Source organism: Crinia signifera, chromosome 3 (genome assembly GCF_055691185.1).
Source record: "Crinia signifera chromosome 3, ASM5569118v1, whole genome shotgun sequence".
Classification (NCBI taxonomy): domain Eukaryota; kingdom Metazoa; phylum Chordata; class Amphibia; order Anura; family Myobatrachidae; genus Crinia; species Crinia signifera.
In genome coordinates this window covers 149,388,918-149,411,440 of record NC_139219.1, presented here as the reverse complement: position 1 = coordinate 149,411,440, position 22,523 = coordinate 149,388,918, and the positions used below count along the sequence as shown (strand labels likewise).

At 38.6% G+C, this 22,523-nt stretch overlaps 1 protein-coding gene across 24 annotated transcripts in view; it reads right to left on the bottom strand.

The window, feature by feature from the left end:
• Positions 1-873: 873 nt before the first annotated feature.
• Positions 874-22,523, bottom strand: part of EPB41L2 (erythrocyte membrane protein band 4.1 like 2) — a 191,929-nt gene continuing 170,279 nt past the window's right edge. For 15 of the 24 annotated variants that reach the window (XM_083176718.1, XM_083176716.1, XM_083176721.1 and 12 more), the window contains 8 exons: positions 19,967-20,119; positions 18,119-18,172; positions 17,379-17,921; positions 16,807-16,929; positions 14,811-14,909; positions 13,853-13,933; positions 9,595-9,746; positions 874-2,152 (listed from right to left, as the gene is read on the bottom strand). In XM_083176718.1, the coding sequence (XP_083032844.1) occupies positions 9,636-9,746; positions 13,853-13,933; positions 14,811-14,909; positions 16,807-16,929; positions 17,379-17,921; positions 18,119-18,172; positions 19,967-20,119 (1,164 nt within the window). In that variant the 3' untranslated portion in view covers positions 874-2,152; positions 9,595-9,635. The remainder of the gene's footprint in view (positions 2,153-9,594; positions 9,747-13,852; positions 13,934-14,810; positions 14,910-16,806; positions 16,930-17,378; positions 17,922-18,118; positions 18,173-19,966; positions 20,120-22,523) is intronic. The other 9 variants (XM_083176728.1, XM_083176738.1, XM_083176739.1 and 6 more) reach the window with 6 other exon arrangements.

The window sequence follows — 22,523 nt, the reverse complement described above, 5'->3', positions numbered from 1 at the left end:
TGCCTAGGTACATTTATTCATTTTGTTTGCTTTACTTACAAAAATCAGAATCAAGTCCATAGCTTGCCCACAGCTAAAATAATCACAAGACTGCCCATGCAGCTCAAAAGCAAGAGCCTACCTTGGAACCAGGAGAGGAAAGACGTCCAGTTGATATACAGTAATTGGTGGCGGCCAGTCGTGGCTACCAGCAGCTTACTGTTTTAACATTTCTACAAAGACCAAACCTCTTCCTAACCGTACCATGCAACTGGAAGCTGCAAATGTATGCTGTAATTATTTTAGTGTCTTACTATATGATGTTTTGATTTAGAGTAGTCCCACACTTTTCCCAACAACAGCTACAATTACTCTACAACTTCATCTCCGGTTTCAGGTCATTGCATGTAATTTGCATAATGATGACCTCAGTGTATAGCGCTGACACATGCTGGAGATTTCCAAACACGTAATAAACACAAAACCCGATTATTGTTTCCAGCTCAGCATCTGCTTAGATGTATGAGAATTTCCTCTAACTTAATAGATACAGTAGTTGTGCTTTTTATTCAGATATTGGTGCATGCAAAATGATCTGGAATACACCTATTAGGCATAAATAAGGTCACCTGAGACGGAGCCAGAAGTTTAACAATGTTTCAAGTTTAGTCGAAATTTGTCACCTACACATACTCACATACAGTATACAGACACAGACACACACGGCTCTTTTATGCCTGATGACAATGCTGTTGTAGCGTTGAAACTTTGTAATGGAATAAAGCTGAAAACAATGGTTAGCGTCTGCTTGTACTGTTTTTTTTTTTTTTACTTTTTTATTTCACTTATTAGATGTATTTTATAGAACTATAAAAGTAACTGAAGTACAAAATATTCAATAGAATAAACAAACTTTATTTTAAACAGTATTACAGATAACAAAATATTCTTAATACAATTGAAGCTGCTATAAATCTAACTTGGCAATTTAACTATACAAAGTCAATGAGACAGTAAAGAGACAACTCAATACACATTAGCTAGTGGTAACCAAGGGTTGTGTCATCATTGGTGAATGTAGAAAGTTAAGCACCTTTCTGCATCCTACAACCTGTATAAATCATTACAGAATATATGAAACAGACATCAAATTTACCTGTGGTCATGTAAGATTTAATATGTAAGATTTAATATGTAGACAGACAGACATAAAAAGCAAGTGTTTTGCATATGTGACAAATGTCTAAGTATGGAAACACTGACAAAAAGCACAATGTTGCTTATTTAAGCTGCCAAAAAGGGTTTAGTTCCTGTTTTGGGAAAGACATACATTTCTGTATTATCCTTCCTGGAATGTTCTGTTTCACTTTTCTCTTTCTCTCCGATATAATAGTCCGATACCATTAACTGCTAGCAGTTCAGGATTAAAAAGGAAACCGCATTAAAGATGAACTGAATTGCTCATTCCCTCTACTGGTGACTACTATGCAGCATTAAAAGCCTCTCAAATATTTTAAAAAGTCAGCTGGAAATCCTTCTACAAGAGACTCCGCCCCACCCCTGCCCTCGTTCCCGCAAACATACTGCAACCATTTTGATATCTACTGTATTTAGTTTTGTCCTTACTTAACAAAGCTTTAAAATACTACTCTTGGTAGAAATAACATTGAGCGTGAAACTGGATTTGAAAATGTAATAAATGTGTACAAAAACGTTTTCAGTCTAAACTGTAAATTCACCTGAATATTCTGTAAATATGTAAATGACCCCACAAAGAGGCTTCCATAATAAGACCATAGTAAAAAAAAAAATTACAATTACAAAAACAAAACAAAAACCCTATATTAGTTACAAAGATTTCGGCAACCTTGGTACAGGGTGTGTGTCTTATAAAGGGTTATGGTTCACAAACATATAACCAAAAATTTCAAAAATAGCATGTAGCTGTGCAAACAAAACTCTACTAGAAAGCTATGGATGTTAGGAAGTGGTTAAAAAATGTAACAAGCAGAAAAGTGGAACAGCACAAGTCAGGTGTTAAGCAGAGGTTGTACGGTTGGCATCTTAACCTTCAGGTGCCCGTCATGCTTGCCAATCCTGGTGAATTCGTAGTAACATAAGCAGCAGGACATGCTTTGTGTGGTTCAAATTCCTTCATGTAGTAATATTGGTTCTGCACAAAATAAATACACACAAGTACAAGAAATTAAACATGGAGTACAATAATATGGCAGAGGACTACAAAAGGTTTCCACAAATCAATTTACAGAACTACCTTGCAGCTCTAATAGTATATCTCACAATTTTTCATTTCATGGTTTTTCCTTTAAATAATCCAAAGAAAAAACATCCATTTGTTATTAAACCTTTGAGTGACACGTGCCAATCTTCACCCCAATTTTGACAAATTCAGTCAAACATTTTTATTAATTAAAACAACGTGTAATGTTTACATTATATAGGAAATAAACAAAAAAAATGTATTTGCATTTATATAACAAATGTGAGCGCCTGGCATCTTTAGGGAATAATTTTGCATGCACCCAGAGATGATGGCACTCAAAGGATTAAAAAGAAAAAGAATAAAAAAAAAAATCGCACCAACTATAGAATACTAAATGATACTAATTGCATAATTGCAGGGTAATGATGGAAACACACTGGCATACATATTTGGCTGATAAACTGATAGTCAAGTGTGCACAAATGACGTTAACAGACATACCAGTCCAGTCCTCCTTGGCAGATCAGCCATTACCTTAGCGTGGTCACCTAAGAGATTCACTACAGTCATAGGACCTTATTCAGGTCCATTTGCAGTGCCACGTGCACTCACACAGGGCCGATGTTTTTCCTCAATGTGTATGCACTGGGTGCGTGCGGCGCGGCCACGACAAACAAAATGTTTGCAGGCTGCACTCCCCCAACCTTGAGGCAGGGGTCTGCGGGCAGGGGAAATCGCCCATGGTAATCGCCCGGTGGGCGCCAGAGGCCGGCAGCTGCCATCACCGGATGTCAGCTGCCGGCCCTTTTCCCTCAGAATGTGCACGCACATCGAAGGTTGCTCCGAACAACCTTAGATGTGTGCACATTCCACATCATTCGATGGTCGGCGACCATCGAATTGTGTGGGTGTTCCCCTACAGGATGAATGGATGTTTATGTAAAACCTCCATTTGCAGCCAGTGCGTGCAAAAACACACTGCGAATAGGTGGCGGCCAGACCACCATTCGCAAGGCAGGGTTTGGTTTACTGGTAAGGATGTGGATTTGCATCTGAATGAATCAACCAGAATAACCCCCATAGTCCAGTGAGGTGGGAGGTTGTTATTGTGAACATTATGGTTGGACTGCAGCTCTAACCAGCAGAGTTCGACAGTGGGCAGTGTTGAATATTTCAATAAAAGAAAAATTTAGTTGTGATGAGCCAATCATGGCTCGATGGGTCACTGGCCCACCCCCTTATGCCAGCGGATGCCAGTTCAAAGACGGAGGAGAAGCTAGGAAGAGCTGCAGAACAAAGAAAATGCTGAGGAAGTGCAGGCTTGGCAGGGACCACATAAAAGCCTAAATAGACTTGTCATAATGTCCGTTAAATCTAAGCCACCTATGATATACATCAGGCATTTCCAACCTTCTCCCTCCAGCTGCTGTGAAACTACAAGTCCCACCATGTCTTGCCACAGTTTTGCTATTAGGGAATACTAAAACTATGGCAAGGCATGCTGGGATGTGTAGTTTCACAACAGCTGGAGGGCTGCAGGTTGGACATGCCTGGTTTACATAGATTCTCTGTGTACAAATATAAACCAGGTGAAATACAGACTTTAATTTAGCCAGCCACAGAACCTGTGTAAAATCATGTGCATCACAGGAGTGGATATTATGGCAAGCTTAGTTATACATAGTAAAAAACTATATTTGTTAAATATCTCAGCCATCATACAGTGCTGTTTCTGAAAACCCTTTAAACTATCTGTTTTCGTGGTTTCTTTTTCTGCCTGGGCACCTTTTTATTGCCCAGGGTACAATTTCCTTTAATCCTCTTATATGTTTCTATTTTCTGAGTTGCCATCACCCTCTGTGCTCATCTTTCCTTTATTTAACCTTACATGTCATTTCTCTCTTTCCTGCTCCAGTTACATTTCACCTTTCCTTTCTTTTGTTTATGCACTGCTATTTCTACCCCATTTCATTTCCTGTTGTGTTAAATCAGCTAAGCGAAATACACATACAGATTATGTCTGTAATAAACAAATTATTGCCTAATAAATCACACAAGATGTTCTTGCCACTATACATTTCAGTGAACACCCAGAAAAATGTTACATCATATAAAAATATACACCCAAAGCATGACAGACACTGCACTGTAATGTCAATATGTGTGTTCTAGGCACTAGTAGAAAATGCATTGGTTCTTTGTCCTTCACTTTCTGTTCTACAAGTTTGTTATATTCCTCTATGATATTACAGTAGCACTCACTCATTATTCTAAAGTATGTCCTTCAGCTGAAGGGAGTAGTAGGATGCTACTCATTACTTCCCTTAATTGTTAACCCAATGATACACACCCATATAATATACACACACACACATATATATGTCCTTGAGGCGGCACGCTCATAACTGCGCTAGCAATAAATGCATGCATAATGGCTCAGAGGACCGGGGTGCCTTCCGTGAGCAGTCGACAGAGCTGCTCCTACGTACAATCCCCGGCGGTGGCACTCAAACAAGAAATAAACACACCAAGGCTGTGCGATTAGAGCCGACGTTTCAAGGCCGTCCGGACTTTTTATCAAGGTGCAAAAGAGTCTCTTTTGCACCTTGATAAAAAGGCTGGACGGCCTTGAAACGTCGGCTCTAATCACACAGCCTTGGTGTGTTTATTTCTTGTTGGAGTGCCGCCACCGGGGATTGTGTCTATATATATATATATATATATATATATATATATATATATATATATATATATATATATATATATATATATATATATATATATATATATATATATATATATATATATATATATATATATATATATATACACATACATACATATACATACATACATATACACACACATATATATATATATACATACATACATACACACACACACACACACACACACTGGGTAACTGGGAGAGCCTTCTGCCTTTATTGCAGTTCGAGGGGGAAAACAGGTTTAGTTTAAGGCAGCATTTTTCAACCACTGTGCCATGCCATATTAAGCTGTTCTCAAGAGTGCCCCAGACCTAGAGATGTCCACACCAGTTTACAGCCACCATCACCAGATCAACTGGTATTCGCTTCTCCCTTGTTTTCATGTGAGGACCAATGTATGATGGGAGCGCCCACGCTGCTATCTTACCTAGAGCCTCGTGAGGTCTAAATCAAACTCTGACAAAGACATACACAGCATCCAGACTCACAGAAGCCGGTGCTCCACTCAACCGCTGCTTCTGCTATATTATTAATGTAGTCCTTGAGAGCCGCACACATCCCTCAGTTACAGCAACCTGCCAGCTTTTGTGCAAGTAGCAAAACCCCCTGCTGCCCCCCCCCCCCCCCCCCCCACACTCCTAACTATAATCCGGCCATGGTGTCCATAATTTTGATGGGCTTTAACTAGTTTTAATAAGCAGTAACTGCAGAGTATGGAAGCCATTAATTACAGTAGCAGTGGCATGAACTTCACAGCCATGTACGCCCATTTCTGAGCGTTAACTATATTTTCTCATCATTTTGACAAATGTATAACGAGCTGGCTGCCAGAGAAGTAATCTAACAAATAACTTGCTGAAGTCAATAGACAAAAGGAGGTAATTTGGAGAGAGAACTCACAACGGTAAATGTTATTGTGTTTAGCTGTCACAGAAATTGCTTAACCACAGTAAAATATTGGCTTGCATTTATTTGCAGTATCTTAACATTGTTAGAGAAAAATCTCCTTTCAAGGATGTTAAATACACTCTGGTAAACAAAGCCTGATAGACATTGTTTGACAGACTCTGGAGTAAGGGACTTCACCAATTAAATGCCATGTCAGGGTTAAGCATTGCTAAATTAGTACAGCTGTATGTTATACTAGTTATGTTCGTATCGATCTAGTTTTAAAGTATTGTGATATGCTAATTGATATTGTTATATTGCTAGAAATGCAAGCTACAAAAAAGTCCAAGGTGGTGTCAATATCAAAACCAGTGGGAAGACGGCACTTGGATGCAGTCAGTTATCAACAATTACAGGATCAACACTTACTGCGGGGACAGAAAAAGGCACCTGGGAATAGAGCGGGTACACAGTACCTCTATTTCCATGTATAGTACAATGGGCCTGATTCAGACTCACTCACTGCCTGGCAAGCATGTATGTGCTTGTCCAAAATTATTAAAAAGGTTTTATAAAAATGACATTCAGTCTAGGTGTATTCTTGTATTAATTTTGTGTCCCATCCACAACAAGATCTCTCATTTTGGAATGGAAATATTCCAAAATACACGCAAATCCCAAATACTGTAGGTGTTTTAGGTATAGGAGACTCAACATATATATTTGTACTTTGGTGATCAGCAGTGAAAGAAGTCTGTATGAGCATTTGTGACTAGTGAAGGAAGGCCAAGAACTCCTAAACTTCTTATACAACGTTTACGACAAACACAAAAAAAACAGCTTAACCTTCATAGAGAAAGATTAAAACAAAACTATAGTAATACCCTTCTGCATTACGTCATACATTTACTCTAAGTATGTAATGCATGAGAAAAAAGTGACCAAACATTAATAAGGAAGGCTGTGTCAGATACTGGAATAATGCCTGGTAACACTATCTGGAAAGTTTGTGTCATTTGAAAAAAATATTTTCAGTACCAAAAACATACTTTCCTATTATGAAATCTGGGGCAAAAGCTTGTACAATCATTTACTATTTATTTACAGTTTCTTATATAGCGCAGCATATTTCATTGTGCTTTACAATAGGAAACAACAGTGATTAAACAAACTGGCTGGATACAAAAGACATGGAGGTAGGAGGGCCCTGCTCATAAGCTATAGGGATAATAGGAGGGATACTTAAGGATAGAATTCCATAGCATGGCAGTCCCATCAGATTACAAGACAGTCTTGATGGAATGCAATTGGATATAAATGCTAAATGAATATATAAGTTCATAAAAAGGAGATGGGTTTTATGTACAGTATTAATAGAGGTGACAAATCAAATCCACCTTGGGAAGGTGTACAGTGGGTCATGGTGTATCACACTCTGCCAACCTATTCTGGTTTCAAATGTAAACAACTGTATCCTAGATAATGAACAGTGATGGATGCAGATTGAACCACGCCACAGAATTTATATTACAAAATGCAGACATACTACATTTGTATAAAAATGTAATACTAATGTGATCTAAAAGTCCAACATTTTGAATTCAACATCAAAATAGTAAACTGAAAGACAACAACAACAGGTTGACAGTCAAAAGGTCAACACATGAAAATGGTTGACATACATTTGGTCAACATTAGGCCATTGAGCAGCATGGCCCTCGTTCTGAGACAGTAGAAATAGACTGTGCTGCACATTCTATTTCTACATTCGACTCCGATGTTGCGGGGCCCCGCATCGGGATCTAATTGGTATCGGGTGCTGCATAGCACGGTGCGATTTGCACTATGTGCTATGTGATTTTGACTATAAATCAAATTTGACAGTGCAGATTGCACCATGGGGTATAGCCTGAGACAGCTCACACTGTCAGTATTCAACCTACACCCTGCATACGCAGTTTCCACGCCGGTGAGATTTTGCTGCGACGTGGAAATGGCATGTGCAGCCACCAAAACCACGAGGATCTTGGCCAACTGCAGCAGGCTCCCTGCATTAGCTGCAAGCCTCGCTGTTTGGGGAAATACTGTTCCCCCAGAACATTGAATACAGTGAATGATGGTGCGGGGGTTAAACAACGAGGGTCACTTGTTTAACCCCCCCTCGCCGGGCCGCATTGAATACGGCCCTTATGTGGACACACCATAAATGGTATTGTTTGGTTAAAATACACATACTAATCAATAACAAAAAATTATGCATGAGGAACTAAAAAGCATATTTTTAAAACAAACTGCATCTCAGTTCTAATTATTAAGCAAAATAAACCACTTTGCCCCCTGTGCCGAATAGGATCTATTCACAAACTCAGAAGGTCAGTCAAAGTTACTCCACTAACATTTTATTATTAGAAGATGCAGCAGAAATAATTTTTAAATTCAATTATTATTTTAACATGAAATGTTTCACTTGTTGTTGATATGGTAGGTTATACTGCCACATGCTGGGGGAAAATAATGTTTGCAGGAAAGTAAAAAAAAAAAAACATGAATGCTAGGAGCTATAAAAAGGTTTCCGAACACAAAGGATGATTAGTTTACTACAGCTGTGTCCTCATAAACCTAGCACTTACACACCATCATGTCCATCATGTGGCGAAAGGCACCTAGCGTGAATGAGCTTTTCAGAGAGATGAAGAGTGCAGTCATTTTCTAAAAACATTGTCTTATGCGGAACACAGACACCGTGAAACAGCAATCAGGGAACTAGTGATGCTGGACTGTGACTTTAACCACACAAAAATTAGGTTTACAATATACAAGGTTGCAGATGAAGCAAAACAGAAAGGTGCGAGAAAAATATACTGCATTGTAGCACTTTGTATACCGATTCAGACTCATTGGCACACACATGTACAAATGACTCACATCTATTGAATCAGTGTTATCTAGCAAAGTAGTTTTGTCACTTTCGGTGGTTTTATTTCTACGGATAAGAGGCACAATTTGAACAAGAGACGTTCTGCACAGCCGAGTAGCCTGGGACCTTGTGTGCGGAGATGGGCTGTTTGGTGGGACTGAAGCCGCAGTGTATTCTTTGCTAAAATGCTTTTAAATATCCTGTTATTTTTCACATCTATGAATAGACAACTGTGAGAAACGCAATAAAACAAAGCACATGTTCAGCTAATATGAAGATCCCATGAATATCCCATGGGAGATCTGAATATCCCATGGGAGATCAGTGTAATACATCTAGTATTTAATCATTTTGATCATGCAATGTTTGGAGAGTGACAACTTCCTTTCCTATTGGATGAGCTTGCTGTTAAATATTTATATGTATTCCTTTACTTGATTTAGAACATACATATCATTTTATTTTTTATGGGGTCACAAATTGGTGTCTGCTTTCTAAAGACTGATTCAGACCTGTTCGCTAGGCTGCTTATACTCCTCCCACCGCCTCTCTGCTTAGCGCATTCCGTTAAATATTACTCCTTTTGTTTAGAGAAATGTATCTTGCTAGTTTAAAAACTATAAAAAGATATTACATTTAAATAAAAAATAGATCTAAAAACAATTACAAAATGTATGTATATTACCACCTCCAAAAAGTATATTGCAGTACAGGAGTAGGTAAAGTCTGTCATTCCAGCATATTGTCTAGCCCTGTTCGAGTTTATACTAAATAATTGGTATTTTTGCTACATATATGTTGTTAATTGGTTATAATCCTTAGTACATGTTGCGATGAGTCATGAACAGCTGACTTACATTCAGATTAATCCTCTTCATCTTCTTCAGTAACCTTCAGATTAATCCTCTTCATCTTCTTCAGTAACCTCTGTCTCTTTGTGGACGACCACACGAGTAATAGACATGTCAGGATGTTGCTCTTTGGCTTCCTTTATTGCTTGCGCTAAAGCCTGGTTAAAAAAAAATTATATAGTCTCAGTGTGACATAAAACTTTAAATCTTGTCAAATGATAAAGAGAATAAATAATGCTTTAAGAAAAAAAAACATCAGTGACATTCTGAAAATGGGGCCTGCTGTATGTATATTTCACTTAGCAATATTTGCTGCCTACCAAGCAGGTAAATGCTGCCCTGCAGAATGAAAGCCCACCCCGCCGCACAAATGCCCACACTATGATGCGTATGGATGTGTACTCGTACACATCCGCATGCATGCGTCTGCACAGAAGTTAAGTCATTCGATTGTTACTCACCAGCAAATGATTTATTAACTGTTCATAAAGAAAGGTACGTCTACAGTATACTTCATTTTCTGATGGACCCTTCCTGGCGAATTCTGGGCGGGCACTGACATCATTCGCTCTCCCCAAGCATGCCGGGGCATGCCTGCATTCCCGGTGGTCTGCCCTGCGTTTCCATAGGTGCACCCAACGATTTTGTGGGCACGCCCATGAAACACTGGGGCGACCCCAGCGACCGCGCCCTGCCTGTTGCTCAATTTGCAAATACCCTGGCGAGTAAAAAACTCGCTAAAGGTGTTCACTAAGGGGGGGTTTGGCTCTGACTATGAATATTCATTTGACTATAAATATGCACACTCCCCCACCCCGAACAGGTATGAATCGGTCCCTATGTTATTAAAGCAGGAAACCAAAATAACAAGCAGGGAATAGAGCACCAAACAGGACAATATGGTACTCATTACTTTCAGCAAAAAAGGAAATATAAAAAGGTATAAAACTTTTCATTCAAACTTTAAAGACTCTTAAAATCCAAAGTTACCATTAAAATATACTATGGCAATGGTCAGGGAACAAGGGCAAAATTACCCCAAATGGGATTAAAATGAAATTCCTGGGGGTAATGGATGGTCACGCTGCCGAGACACAGCCTCTCAGTAGAGGGATTATCCATTACCCCCTGGAATTTCATTTCCTTGTCCACACTGCGGCAGCCACCATGGCTACGTTTAGTTCTCCTTCGCCTCCCCCGGAGCTCCTCGCCGCCTAGCAGTCCCCCCTATCCCTACCCGTCTCCTTGAAGTGGACCCGCAGCGGCGCCATCCGGAAACTGGGACGCACGTGCTTGTAAGACGCACGCGCGTCCCAGTCATATGGAGCGCCTCTGCGCCGGTGATTGCCAGCGCAGGAATGTTGGCGATGCCCGGGCAAGAACCGGGGATGCTCCATTTGTATGTATAATTGGCATCACAGTGCGTGGCATTTGTATAATTGGCATCACAGTGTGTGGCATTTGTATAATTGGCATCACAGTGTGTGGCATTTGTATAACGGGCATAGCATTGTGTGGCATATCTGTAATGGGCATCACTGTGTGGCATATCAGTAATGGGCATCTCTGTGTGTTGCATATGTACAATGGCTATGTACTGTACAAATCAAGGGGTAATGTCAGTGTATCTAAATATGTTTTGGAGTAAAATGTAAAAAAGTTCCCTAACCCCTGTCCAATGGGGGACTCATAAATCTCTCACTTTCTAATTCTCTCACCGTGTTCCATTCCACCTCCCAACTCTGTATTTTGGATAAGGATATGCAATTTCCTAAAGGATTAATTTCACATTAACAAGCATAAAAAGAAAAAACAAGCAGAAACATACAAATGAAAAAACCCACTGTACATCATTTTACAGATTGGAAAATATGAATAAGTATGTAATTTCCCTATCAGATTTTGCATTGATTTATTTGCAGAGAGATATGTCAGAGTGCTGACTGAAAGTAAAGTGACTGTTAGCAGTAACAATTTTGGAGAAAAAGATATAGTTTCCCGAATATGTGATGTTCACATTTCAGCCAATTAAATGGAGGACATTAATTTCTGTAGATAGCCTACCATTAGATTTGCTGACTAAGCAGTTATTATTGTACCATGGCAGGGTGGTGTCTGCCCCTGCCACATCAGCCTATATATAGATTTAAACATACCATAGATAAGACTAAGCCATACAAGCTAGCGATCAGGTAAGCTGCTAGTGCAGAGGTTCCCAATAACGGTCCTCAAGGCACCCCAAGGGTCCATGTATTAAGTATATCCATGCTTGGCCACAGGTGACTTAATTAGTAACTAAGTCAGTCTGATGTAACCACCTGTGTTGAGCCATGGATATACTGTACCTAACACCTGGACCGTTGGGGTGCCTTGAGGACCATGTTTGGGAACCTCTGTGCTAGTGGATAAATGGTTTCTCTGCCAGGGTTCCCGATGAAGAATTCCAAGAGTATGATGCAGACCATTATCATCCAGCATGTGGTTTTATCTCTGCTCATGCAGCAGCACTGAGCTACATATGAAAAATATATTCTATATGGCACCAACCTGTTCGACAGACCGTAAGAAAAGAGGGTTCATCACAAAGCACAAAAGGCTAAGGTGCAAACATCTCAAGCATCTGGTTTTGCATCCATGCACTTATATATAGATATTTAACACCGTGCATTGGTTTATGGAGCAACAGAATGGATTTACAGAGACACAAGAGTCTGCACCAACCAACGTGAGGACTTGATGGAACAAAAACGTTCTATGGGCCTAATGCAGACATGTACACAAACCTATCAGTTTATGCACATCTTATTTTAGGCGATCTGCGTATGTGTAGGATCTGTACTGTGCAGATCAGTTTCTGCAACGATGGTCACAGTGCACCCTAAGCTGCAGAATGATTGACATGCTCAAGCAGTTCTGAGGCGGCAACAGTCAGTGTTTCAGAAAATGATAGCATGCCCAGAAAACTGGCCCAGCATACGGAGGCCAGTGTCCACATACTTATTTGCAGCTTTACTGGCCGGCTGGTGCACAAAAACTGGGAATAATAAGTAACTTGAGGGTTATTTAGATGACCAATGTTCATGCAGATGTGTATCTTTAGATGCAGTGGCAAATCAGAGTAGCTGGGAAAATGTGTCTATTTACACAAGACAACCCCTGTGGCATTAGCATATTAATGCACAGCTGTGGTGTACAAACTTTCAGCACCTGTGCAAGAGCATCCACATATGAATAAGGCCTGCTTCACTGTTCAGATGAAAGTAAGAGCAGCACTGTGCCTAATGGGCGCTATACACATAGCGACTTGCCGTGTGATGCTAGATTGCTCAGCATGATAGCACAGCGTGCCAATGCTGTGCGCTAAACGATCTGTCAGGGACAGTGTTCTCTGGTGAGAACATGGGTCCCAACTGATTAATAACCAGCATGCTATGGCCTCTACACACACAGCTATGAAGGGGCATTTTCTGAGCGATGTAGTTAAATTAAGTAACATCACTCAGAAAATGCCTGCATATCGCTACGTGTGTAGGGCTTATAACTTTTTTTCTTATTCAAACCACAAAGACATTGTCACATCTCAAAAACACCTGAAAGTACCTAGACAGTTTTTGTAGGTGTTCTGGGCACTCATGGTTTCACAGATAAAGATATCCTTTATCAAAAACGATAAGACACCGTTTTCTTTGTTTGCAGAAAAAACATAACGCTTGTGTATAATAACATACCGGTACTTATGTAATATCTGGGCTCCCGTTTTTCTTATGAGACCGCGTCCCCTCGCTGCGCTCGCCACGCTTCGGGCACGGTCGCTCGCCACACTATATAAAATCAACTCCATGCGTAGTTGGATAATAGGGGTATGAAAAAATGAGGTGCATTTAACATGGGAGCCCAGATAATACATAAGTACCAACATACCCAAGTAGTTTTTTGCCTATGGATTTGTGAAGAACATACCAGATTACCAAATAAGATAAATTAGGGATGTTCTTTCTAAATCGTTTATGGATATTGATAAAGTCATATATATTCATGTAGTCCTATTTTGCAGTATTTTCACCTGAATCTTAAACACAATTCAAGCAGGGGAGGAAATGTTTATGTGGTAGAAAGGAATATTCTGCAATGTAGCCTGTATTAGTAATATAAAGCAATATATATTACAGTATGTGTGGTATATACCAGTTCCAAGCTGTTAGAAAACAAATGGACAAGTAGTGGGGAAGTATGTGCTTATAGAATGTAATGATCATTCGCTTACCTCGTCATGGTCAATGTCAGCATCTCCACTGATGACGATGCGCTTTTCAATTCGGGTTTCAGATATTCCTCCTTTTCCAGTCTAAAAGGCAAAATAGACTTTGTAACTTTCCCTCTTGCAACAAAATATACATACTGCACAATATAATGAAATGCATTTTATACCACTGCAAACTGTGAAACAATAATAAAGTCCGGTTGATCAGGAAATACTGTCACAACATAGGAGGCCTACATTGCATGAAAACAGTTTATGTGGTAATTTCAGTTAGTAAGCGAGATGTACTATGCCATGAAAAGTAATAAAATGGAGAGTGATAAACATCTGACTGCATTTTCCACCAGCCCCAATAACCACCTCAAAGATCTTGTTCAGATGTACTGTACAGACGTCAGTTTGCTTAGAGAATACTATTGGTAACAGACATGTATGCAATTTGCGGTCCACAAACTACAGAGTAATCCAATTGGGTATCTTAATACTTTTACTATGTGTATGGGCATATTAAAAGTGCTTACACACTGTTCGATTCAGTTTTCATTTCGATTTCAATTAGATATGGACTATTCGACCTGCTCTGAAGTTTTTTCTACTCCTTTTCCATTTTCACTATTTTCTATTCGATTTTTCATTCAATATGCATTTGATTTGCTATTAGATCAACAGTGGCTTCAGGACATCAAATGCTGCAGTGAACACATTAGATTTGCACTATATAGTCTTGGCTGCCAAAACTATTTTTCTATTTAATTTACACTACATTGGGATCAAATCTGCATCGAATGTAGAAAAACCATTCAATGCCCATTCGATTTTACTTCTATAAGCAACATCTAATAAAAATATAGTGCATATCTCACTGTGTGTATGCTCTATAAGGGTCGCCAATGATTTTATAAGAAAAGTGAACTCTTTTGCTCATTAAACTTATACATATTATATCTAATGACCGTTTTACCTTGGTGATGTGTGTTGTTGTGGTGGTTAGTACAGAATCCGATGTGATGGTCTGAGCGCTCAATAAAATTCCAGGTTCACCGTCTCCAATCCCATCCATCTGTGGAGAAATAATAGACAAAAACATGTTAGTGATCAGGTTTTAAATCTTTTCAAGTAACCTTTGAATGCTGGAGTTTCCCATGATATACATATCCTCAGTAGGTCATGTCTTACTGCAAATCATCTCTTAATCAGAACATACTGTAACCGAATGCAACTAACTTGAACAATTACATTCCCCAACGGTTCATTCATAGGGAAGTCATCTATGTATAGCCTGTACAATGTGCGTGTCAGGACTTGGAGTGCACAGATACTGCACTAATGATAACAAAATGATAATACAACTACTACAGCTAATCTAAACAAATACTTAACTAGTAGATCTTATTACCTCTATTGAGTTAACATTTTGGCATAATTCTTTAGTAAGTGAAGGCTACATGTCCTCTATATAAACACATATTAACAGGGGTATTCAATCTTGGGTCATGGCTGTCGAGCTGGCCCGACAGCCATGACTCTGCCCCATTCTCGGTCTGCTCGACAGAGAATTTGCAGGCGGGATTCAATGTCCCGCCTGCAGCGGGACAAAAAGGGGGTGTGGCCACAAGCTGCTACTGGGAGCTCGTCAGTTCCCGCCCGTTCTCGGCAGAACGAGCTTGACTGCTTGTGAAGTCAGTCTCTTTCTGCCGAGATCCCCTGTTCAATGCTGTCGGAGAAGACAGCACTGAATAGGACCCTGCAGCCATCTCCTCCATCAGGAGATGGCTGGGGGAGTTTGAATACCCCTGTAAAAGTCTGTTCCTGCATTGTTGTTTTTTCAATGCAGGGAAGGAATTGTACATATTGGTTTTTATGTTACTAATACATTTTTAATTTTTATTTTTTTATTTTTTAACATTGTATGATGGAATGTGCTGAAGCTCCTTCAGCACATTCCATCGCAGAACGTTAAAAAAAAAAAAAATTTATATAATAAATGTATTAGTTACGTAAAAACCAATATGTACAACAATACGTTGCCTACATTGTTTTCCAGGTCACCTGGCTGATCATTTTTATCCACCTGTGGATAATTATTTCACATGATTCATTGAGGAAACCTGCAAAACATGCAAAACATGCACTGTCGGTCCTGAGGACCGACTTTGAGAACCCTTGTTTTAAAGCTTTCACCATTAGTGACGGCTGCTGATACTTTATATACAAAGATACAGTGCTAAAAATTGGGGATTGAACTTCCTTTACAATTTCTTAAAATAAAACATGGAATAAAATAATCAACATAACAAAGAAAATAAATAACGAATATGAATCACACAATTTAAGAGTAACTGTAATATAGGTTTAAAAGGAAGGTCCGTTCCTATAATTGCCCGTAGGTACTTCCGTAATTATGGGTGACAAATGGTCAGCGTATCTGATTCTTGCATTATATAAATAAGATAACCACCAATGTACTTTGTTCGCAGGCAAACATACTGCTGGAACAATTACAAGGATTTAGAAAGGACAATAAAGGTTTTCAAATATTGCTCTGTGCAGCGGTCTTAAGCACAGTAGGTACCACTTGGCCTTTATGCGGTGGCAGCATGATTCTACTCAAATATTTCGGCATTTTCATAAAATAAGAGACTTTTGTGAAGGTGAACAAGATGTACACATTTGATAAATGTGTAGAAGTAGGTAAACCATGCAATAAATTGCTTCAATGGAAATATTCTTAGTGCATTTTTTTCTCCATTGGTTTGGAAAAGAAGTTAGTGAAAGAAAAAATTTACAAATGTAAAGCACAAGACTTTGTAAACAAAAAGATGTTAACACCGTAAATAAAAATGTTAAAAGAAATGATACAGTTTAGATGACATAACACTGGTACCTAGATATATAGCTAAACCCTTTCTATTCTGTAGAATTTTTTAAGAGGTAAAACCAGCCAATGAAAAATCTACCTGAGCAGATTCAAAGGTAATTGTTTTTGTCTCCGTTTGAACTATTGGGACTTCTTTTGTGGCAATTTCAGTTCTTTGTGTGGCATCAGAAATGGTAACCATCTCTGTTTTCACCACTGGAGGCTAGAAAGAAAATAGTTAAAAAAAAAAAAAAAAGACACATAAAATATCACATATACACATATCATACACAAAGTTATTTCATTGGCTAAAGATTTTATATATGAAAAAGAAGAGGAATGGTTTCAGGGAATTGGAAATTAACAAGTTGTATAATTAGTAGTTATTAAGGACATATAATTGTACTGACAAGACTGACAGTCAAGAAAACAGATAAAATAAATTTGCATTTAAAATATGAAATGGAAAATTATGGAGTAATTATAAAGATGATAATGTGTAATGGGTGTATGTGAAAACTGGAATAGATGCAATCTATATACTGTAAAGCGTATAACCAGTGGCTTGTATTTTCATGGCAGCAAACATCCAATTCTTGTGTAAAAAAGAACACCCACCAACAGATTGGTAGGGTTTGTACCGTAAGATCCATTCTGTGTAACCAAATTTACCTCAGAACAACAAATAATTTGAGAAGAAGCATCAACATCAACGTGAGATACATCTCCATTCATTTTGTTCTGTTCCTCCTCCAGAACTTCATGTACTTCCTGAAAGATTTTCTCTCCATTTCCGTGAGTAGTAACTGTGATTTCCTGGGATATTACTGCAGTCTCTTCTTGGATCTGTGTAACTGTTACAGTCACAGTATGGTCCTCACTTACAATGATCTGAGACTCAGAAACCGGCACGGTTTCCAGTACATTTTCTGCAGTTTCTTCAGGTTCTTCATGTAGCACATGTTCTGATGATTTGCGCTCAGCTTTGTACTCTGCCTCTTCATTATCACTTTCACTACTACTGTCATATGAAGATATGGACTGTGTGTCACTTTTATCCAAATCCTTGACTTCTGCATTCTGCTCACTGATCTCTTTGTGATTATCAACATTGCCATTTACTAACGTTTCTTTGTCTTCTGTGACAATGGTGTTTCTAGTGTCAGAATCTGACTGTTTTTTCTCATCCACTATGTTCTGTATCTCATCTGAGCTCTACATGAAAAATGGATGAGGAAAATAAACGTACATGAATAAATAAAACTTCAACAAAAGACAAAACAAAAACACAACTGAAATTAACATAAGACTTCTGCATTTCAAGAAGAACAAAAAGTGATGTCAACTGAAAAGTGAATAATGTGATGGTGATCAAGATGAACATATTGGTACTTATGGTACAATTTGAGCACCTCAAGAGCATCACTCAGTCCAGTGCGCATCCCTCTTGTTCTGGGTAAAAGTTTCTGCAGGACACAAAGTAACCAAAGGACACAATCAATATATTTTAGACAAAGACTGCGCTATAAAACAGATCGAATGACTGCATCACAAGTCACTATAGTGAAATACCATCATATGGGAAGACCCCCATTCCCCACCAGCCAAACAAAACAAATACACAACAAAAAAAACATACAACACATATATTAGGTGCTACACAAAAATATGTACACAACATCAACACATATACTTAAATTACCGACCATTATGTAAAAGCAGTGACCACATGAATTACCAATATGCTCACACATGTTGTCAGGATGCAGTAAGTTCATGGTACAATAAATAATAAGCCGGTGTGACTAATTGAATAGCCCCAGGGCAGGGTAATAACTGATCACAGGTAATTTGATAAAGCTAATATTGGATTAAATCAGATTTTTTTCCCTATGTAGACAATTTAGGAACAACCCCTAAAAACAGTTTAGTTAAGCAGATTGCTTAATTTCATGGTTGTATCTATTGATCATGTTTAGCTAAAGTAGGAAAATATTTAATCTCAATAGGAACATACATCCAGTGCATCAGAATAAAGAAAAAGGTTTGCTTGATAACATCTTGATGATCATAGAACAAGTTTTAGTAGTAAAGATGTTTGTTCTAATAATGGCATTCCTCTGGAATTATATTAAACGGTTTTCCATATCAACCAATCAGCATCTAGTTAGTCTATTGTTTGCAGTTCATTGGTTGCTATGGGCAACCAATGAGCTTCTTCACCTGTACTCTTTATAAGGTTTTTATATATGTTACAGTCCTGCAGGTTTACCAAGTTACAGAACATTCTTTATTAACTTTAAAAAAAATTTTAACACACTAACACTATTGAAATCCCCCCTTCAAAAAAGGTCACCATAAAGATTATTTTATTTCCCACTTTGTAAGAAACTGCAGCCTGTCATTCATGTGGCCAACTAAACACAGAAATATTTTCTAATGCTTTGCTTGCTAGCAGATAGAGTTTTATGATACAAAGGTACTTTGGATACAAAAAAAATAATAATAATAATTATACATTCCACCACTTGGATTGGGTTTAGAGTTGGCAATGTGCAGAGGTCAGTGTGGCAGGTGGTAAGCAACCCTACAGATGAGAAGGTGGAGAAAAAGACTCTGCAGATGATGTGAGGGTTGGGGCAGTGGTGGATTAAGAGTGGAGGGGATTAATATGCCGGCTCTTTTTGGAGACCTCCTCTAGCTCAGTGACACTACTGTGCAGGTATTCAGGTAAACCGTGCCTACACCCAATTACTGAAGACATATCTATTGTGCAGGTTGTAATTAAAAGGAAAATAGCCACCACTCTCTCTACCTAGAAATTTATGTTACCAGCAGCTCAGGACTTCAGAGGGGTAAGTATAACGATATGGGTGCAAGCAGTGTGGACCATGTGCACCACAAACCTTGCACCCATTAATGATACACCAATGGGTTGGGGTGGGAAAGAGTTCCTACAGTGGGTAAATGCAAAATAGAGAGGTGTTACGGAAACTTGCTTATAAAGAAGTGGGGTAGGTCTATGGTGCCACAAAACACTTTTTAAGCCTAGTTTATATTGGTGATAGGCATGACCTAAATGCAAAGTTATTGTCCTAATAAATTATATGTATTTCACAGGTTTACGCTAGTTCAGTTTTAGTTGCAGCCATTTTCAAATAAATGTTACATAATGTTGTACACCCCTGCTACAGGCATTATGTGGTACCATAGAATGGCACAATTTAAACAGCAATGAAAAGCAAAGAACAGAAGTGCACCTCAGGAAGTGGTGGGGAAAGATTAACACAAAGCGTGTCACTGGGCACGCTATCATTCAAAATATTGGCTTCTGTTGTCCGTAGATTAGATGGAGAGAAGGTAGAAAAGCTTTCTTTACTAAACAGAATTGATGTTATCTCTTCTTCTAGGCTCTAGACAAGTTAGAAAGTGGAGAACAAAGAGTTAACAGAAAAGAAAAATCAAGGTAACTAAGTAATAACCTTTGAGAAAAGATGTTATGCAAGGGAAAACAGTAATAGGCAGAAGTTGCAGTACATAAGCAATTGAAGTGATGAGCTCGTGTCAGAATTAATGTACTCTAATTAATAAAGTTAAGAGACTGTGTTCCTGCTTTGAAATAAATCATATTGCACAATGTTTTGAAACCTTGAGCTGGAAAACTGGTGGTCACAAGGTTACTGCCACTAGCACTCCAATGACAGTGGCCATTACTGCTGGATTACTGTACACATATACAGGAATTACTACATAAAGTATTATCGGTACTTATGTAATAGCCGGGCGCCCAATTTACATACGTACGGCACCGTAGTGAAATCGCATCGCATGCATCCACTCGCCTCGCTGCACTCGCCACACTATATAAAGTCAAGTCCACGCCACCGTGGATAGTGGGGGTATGAAAAGGTCGGGAGGACATGTTCCACTGCGCTCGAGGGGGGGGGGCGGCGTGGATAGTGGGGGGGTTGCCTAAATCCTATTGTATGTCATACAAGTGTATACTACATTAAATGCCATCGCACCCTATAAAATCGCATGCAATCACATGTGATTTTGTGGAAGGTGCTATGCGATGCCATCTCATCGCACCGCCCAAGGCCAGAGAGCAGTGAATAAATTACATTGGAAAATCGCATTGCATGCAAAAAATGCATGCAATGCGATTTTCTTACGCAGAATTACACAAGTACCATATTATCTTTTTACACTTTGTTATTTTTTTTTAAAACATTACATTTGGAGTGATGGCACAAAGTGTGCAAAAAGCATTGTGTACACTAAATAAATATATTTTTACATTGCAGGTTAAACTATCCAAGGAATGAAGATAAAAAGGAAGAGGGATGGAGAATTGCGAGATTGACATACTGTAAATACAGTGAACATTGGTGTATTTAAGGAGTAAATGCTGTGAGAGGGCCAGTCATGAGAATGATACAATTGAAGGCACAGGTAACAGGATGCTGTGAATGGTTTCTCGGAGTCACATAAGATGATGGTTATAAAAACCAGCCATCTGAAAAATGGCGGTGTTCTGCCATGAAACGCATTGCTTTTGGACCCTTACATTTAAGATTCAATTACAGGTTGATTATCCCTTAACCAAAATGCTCGGGACCAGAAGAATTTTAGATAACCGATTATTCCGTATTTTGTAATATTTTTATTTATTTATTTATTAACAGTTTCTTATATAGCGCATACATATTCCGCAGCGCTTTACAGAGAATATTTTAACATTCACATCCCTGCTCCAGTGGAGTTTACAATCTGTATATTCCCTACCACATATGGATTCGGTATGAAATCCAGAAGGTCAAAATCCCGACAGCGTCAAAATCCCAAATGGGTCATACAGACAAGGACAAAATCCCGACATTTATAATGTACAGGTGAAACGGTCAACATGACTGTGTCAACAGGTCGACATGGTTTTTCACTGTTTTTTTTACACGAATGTTGACACGGTCGACATGGACACAGTTGGAAGTGAACCGCAGCCCCTCGCATCGCTCGCAATGCTTTGGGCACACTATTTTATTCTCCCACCACGCCCTAGTGGATGGTAGGGCATGAACTACCGCCTGTCGGCACATGTCGGGGTCAAAAAACAGTGAAAAAACCATGTCAACCTCGCGACCTGACGACACAGTCATGTTGACTGTTTCACCTGTACATTCTATATATTATGTATTTTGTCCTTGTCGGGATTTAAAAAAAAAAGTTCTATCAGGAAACTATAGTTTTCTGAATAATTTTGACAACAGGTGCCCGGATAAAGGATATTCAACCTGTAATCAGATTTTTGTTTTAGGTTTCATATTGTATAGGTTTTATGTTAACATTTAAAATGTTATCCAGCTCACGTTGTTACTACATATAATGACCATTCTCCTTATTCCAATGTTAGTAATATAATCTTCTGATACTGAATTTTCTCACTGATAATGGCTATTGGATTTGTATGTCATTAGTACTGGATATTTACACATTTAATATGGAAATTATCAACAGGAACTTTGATATATACATATACACACACTTGTAAAAAAAGACGTCACTCCAGGTGCTTTCGAATGCAGTATTTTACTGTGGGTCAACGGCATTTCGGGGCTCCGGATAGATGGTCACCCAGGTCAAGCTACTTACACCAACGCTGGTGGTATTATATTACAATAATATAATATAATAAATATATATATATATATAATAAATATATATATAATAAATATATATATATATATATATATATATATAATAAATATATATATATATATATATATATATATATATATATGGTACTTGTTTCCTATC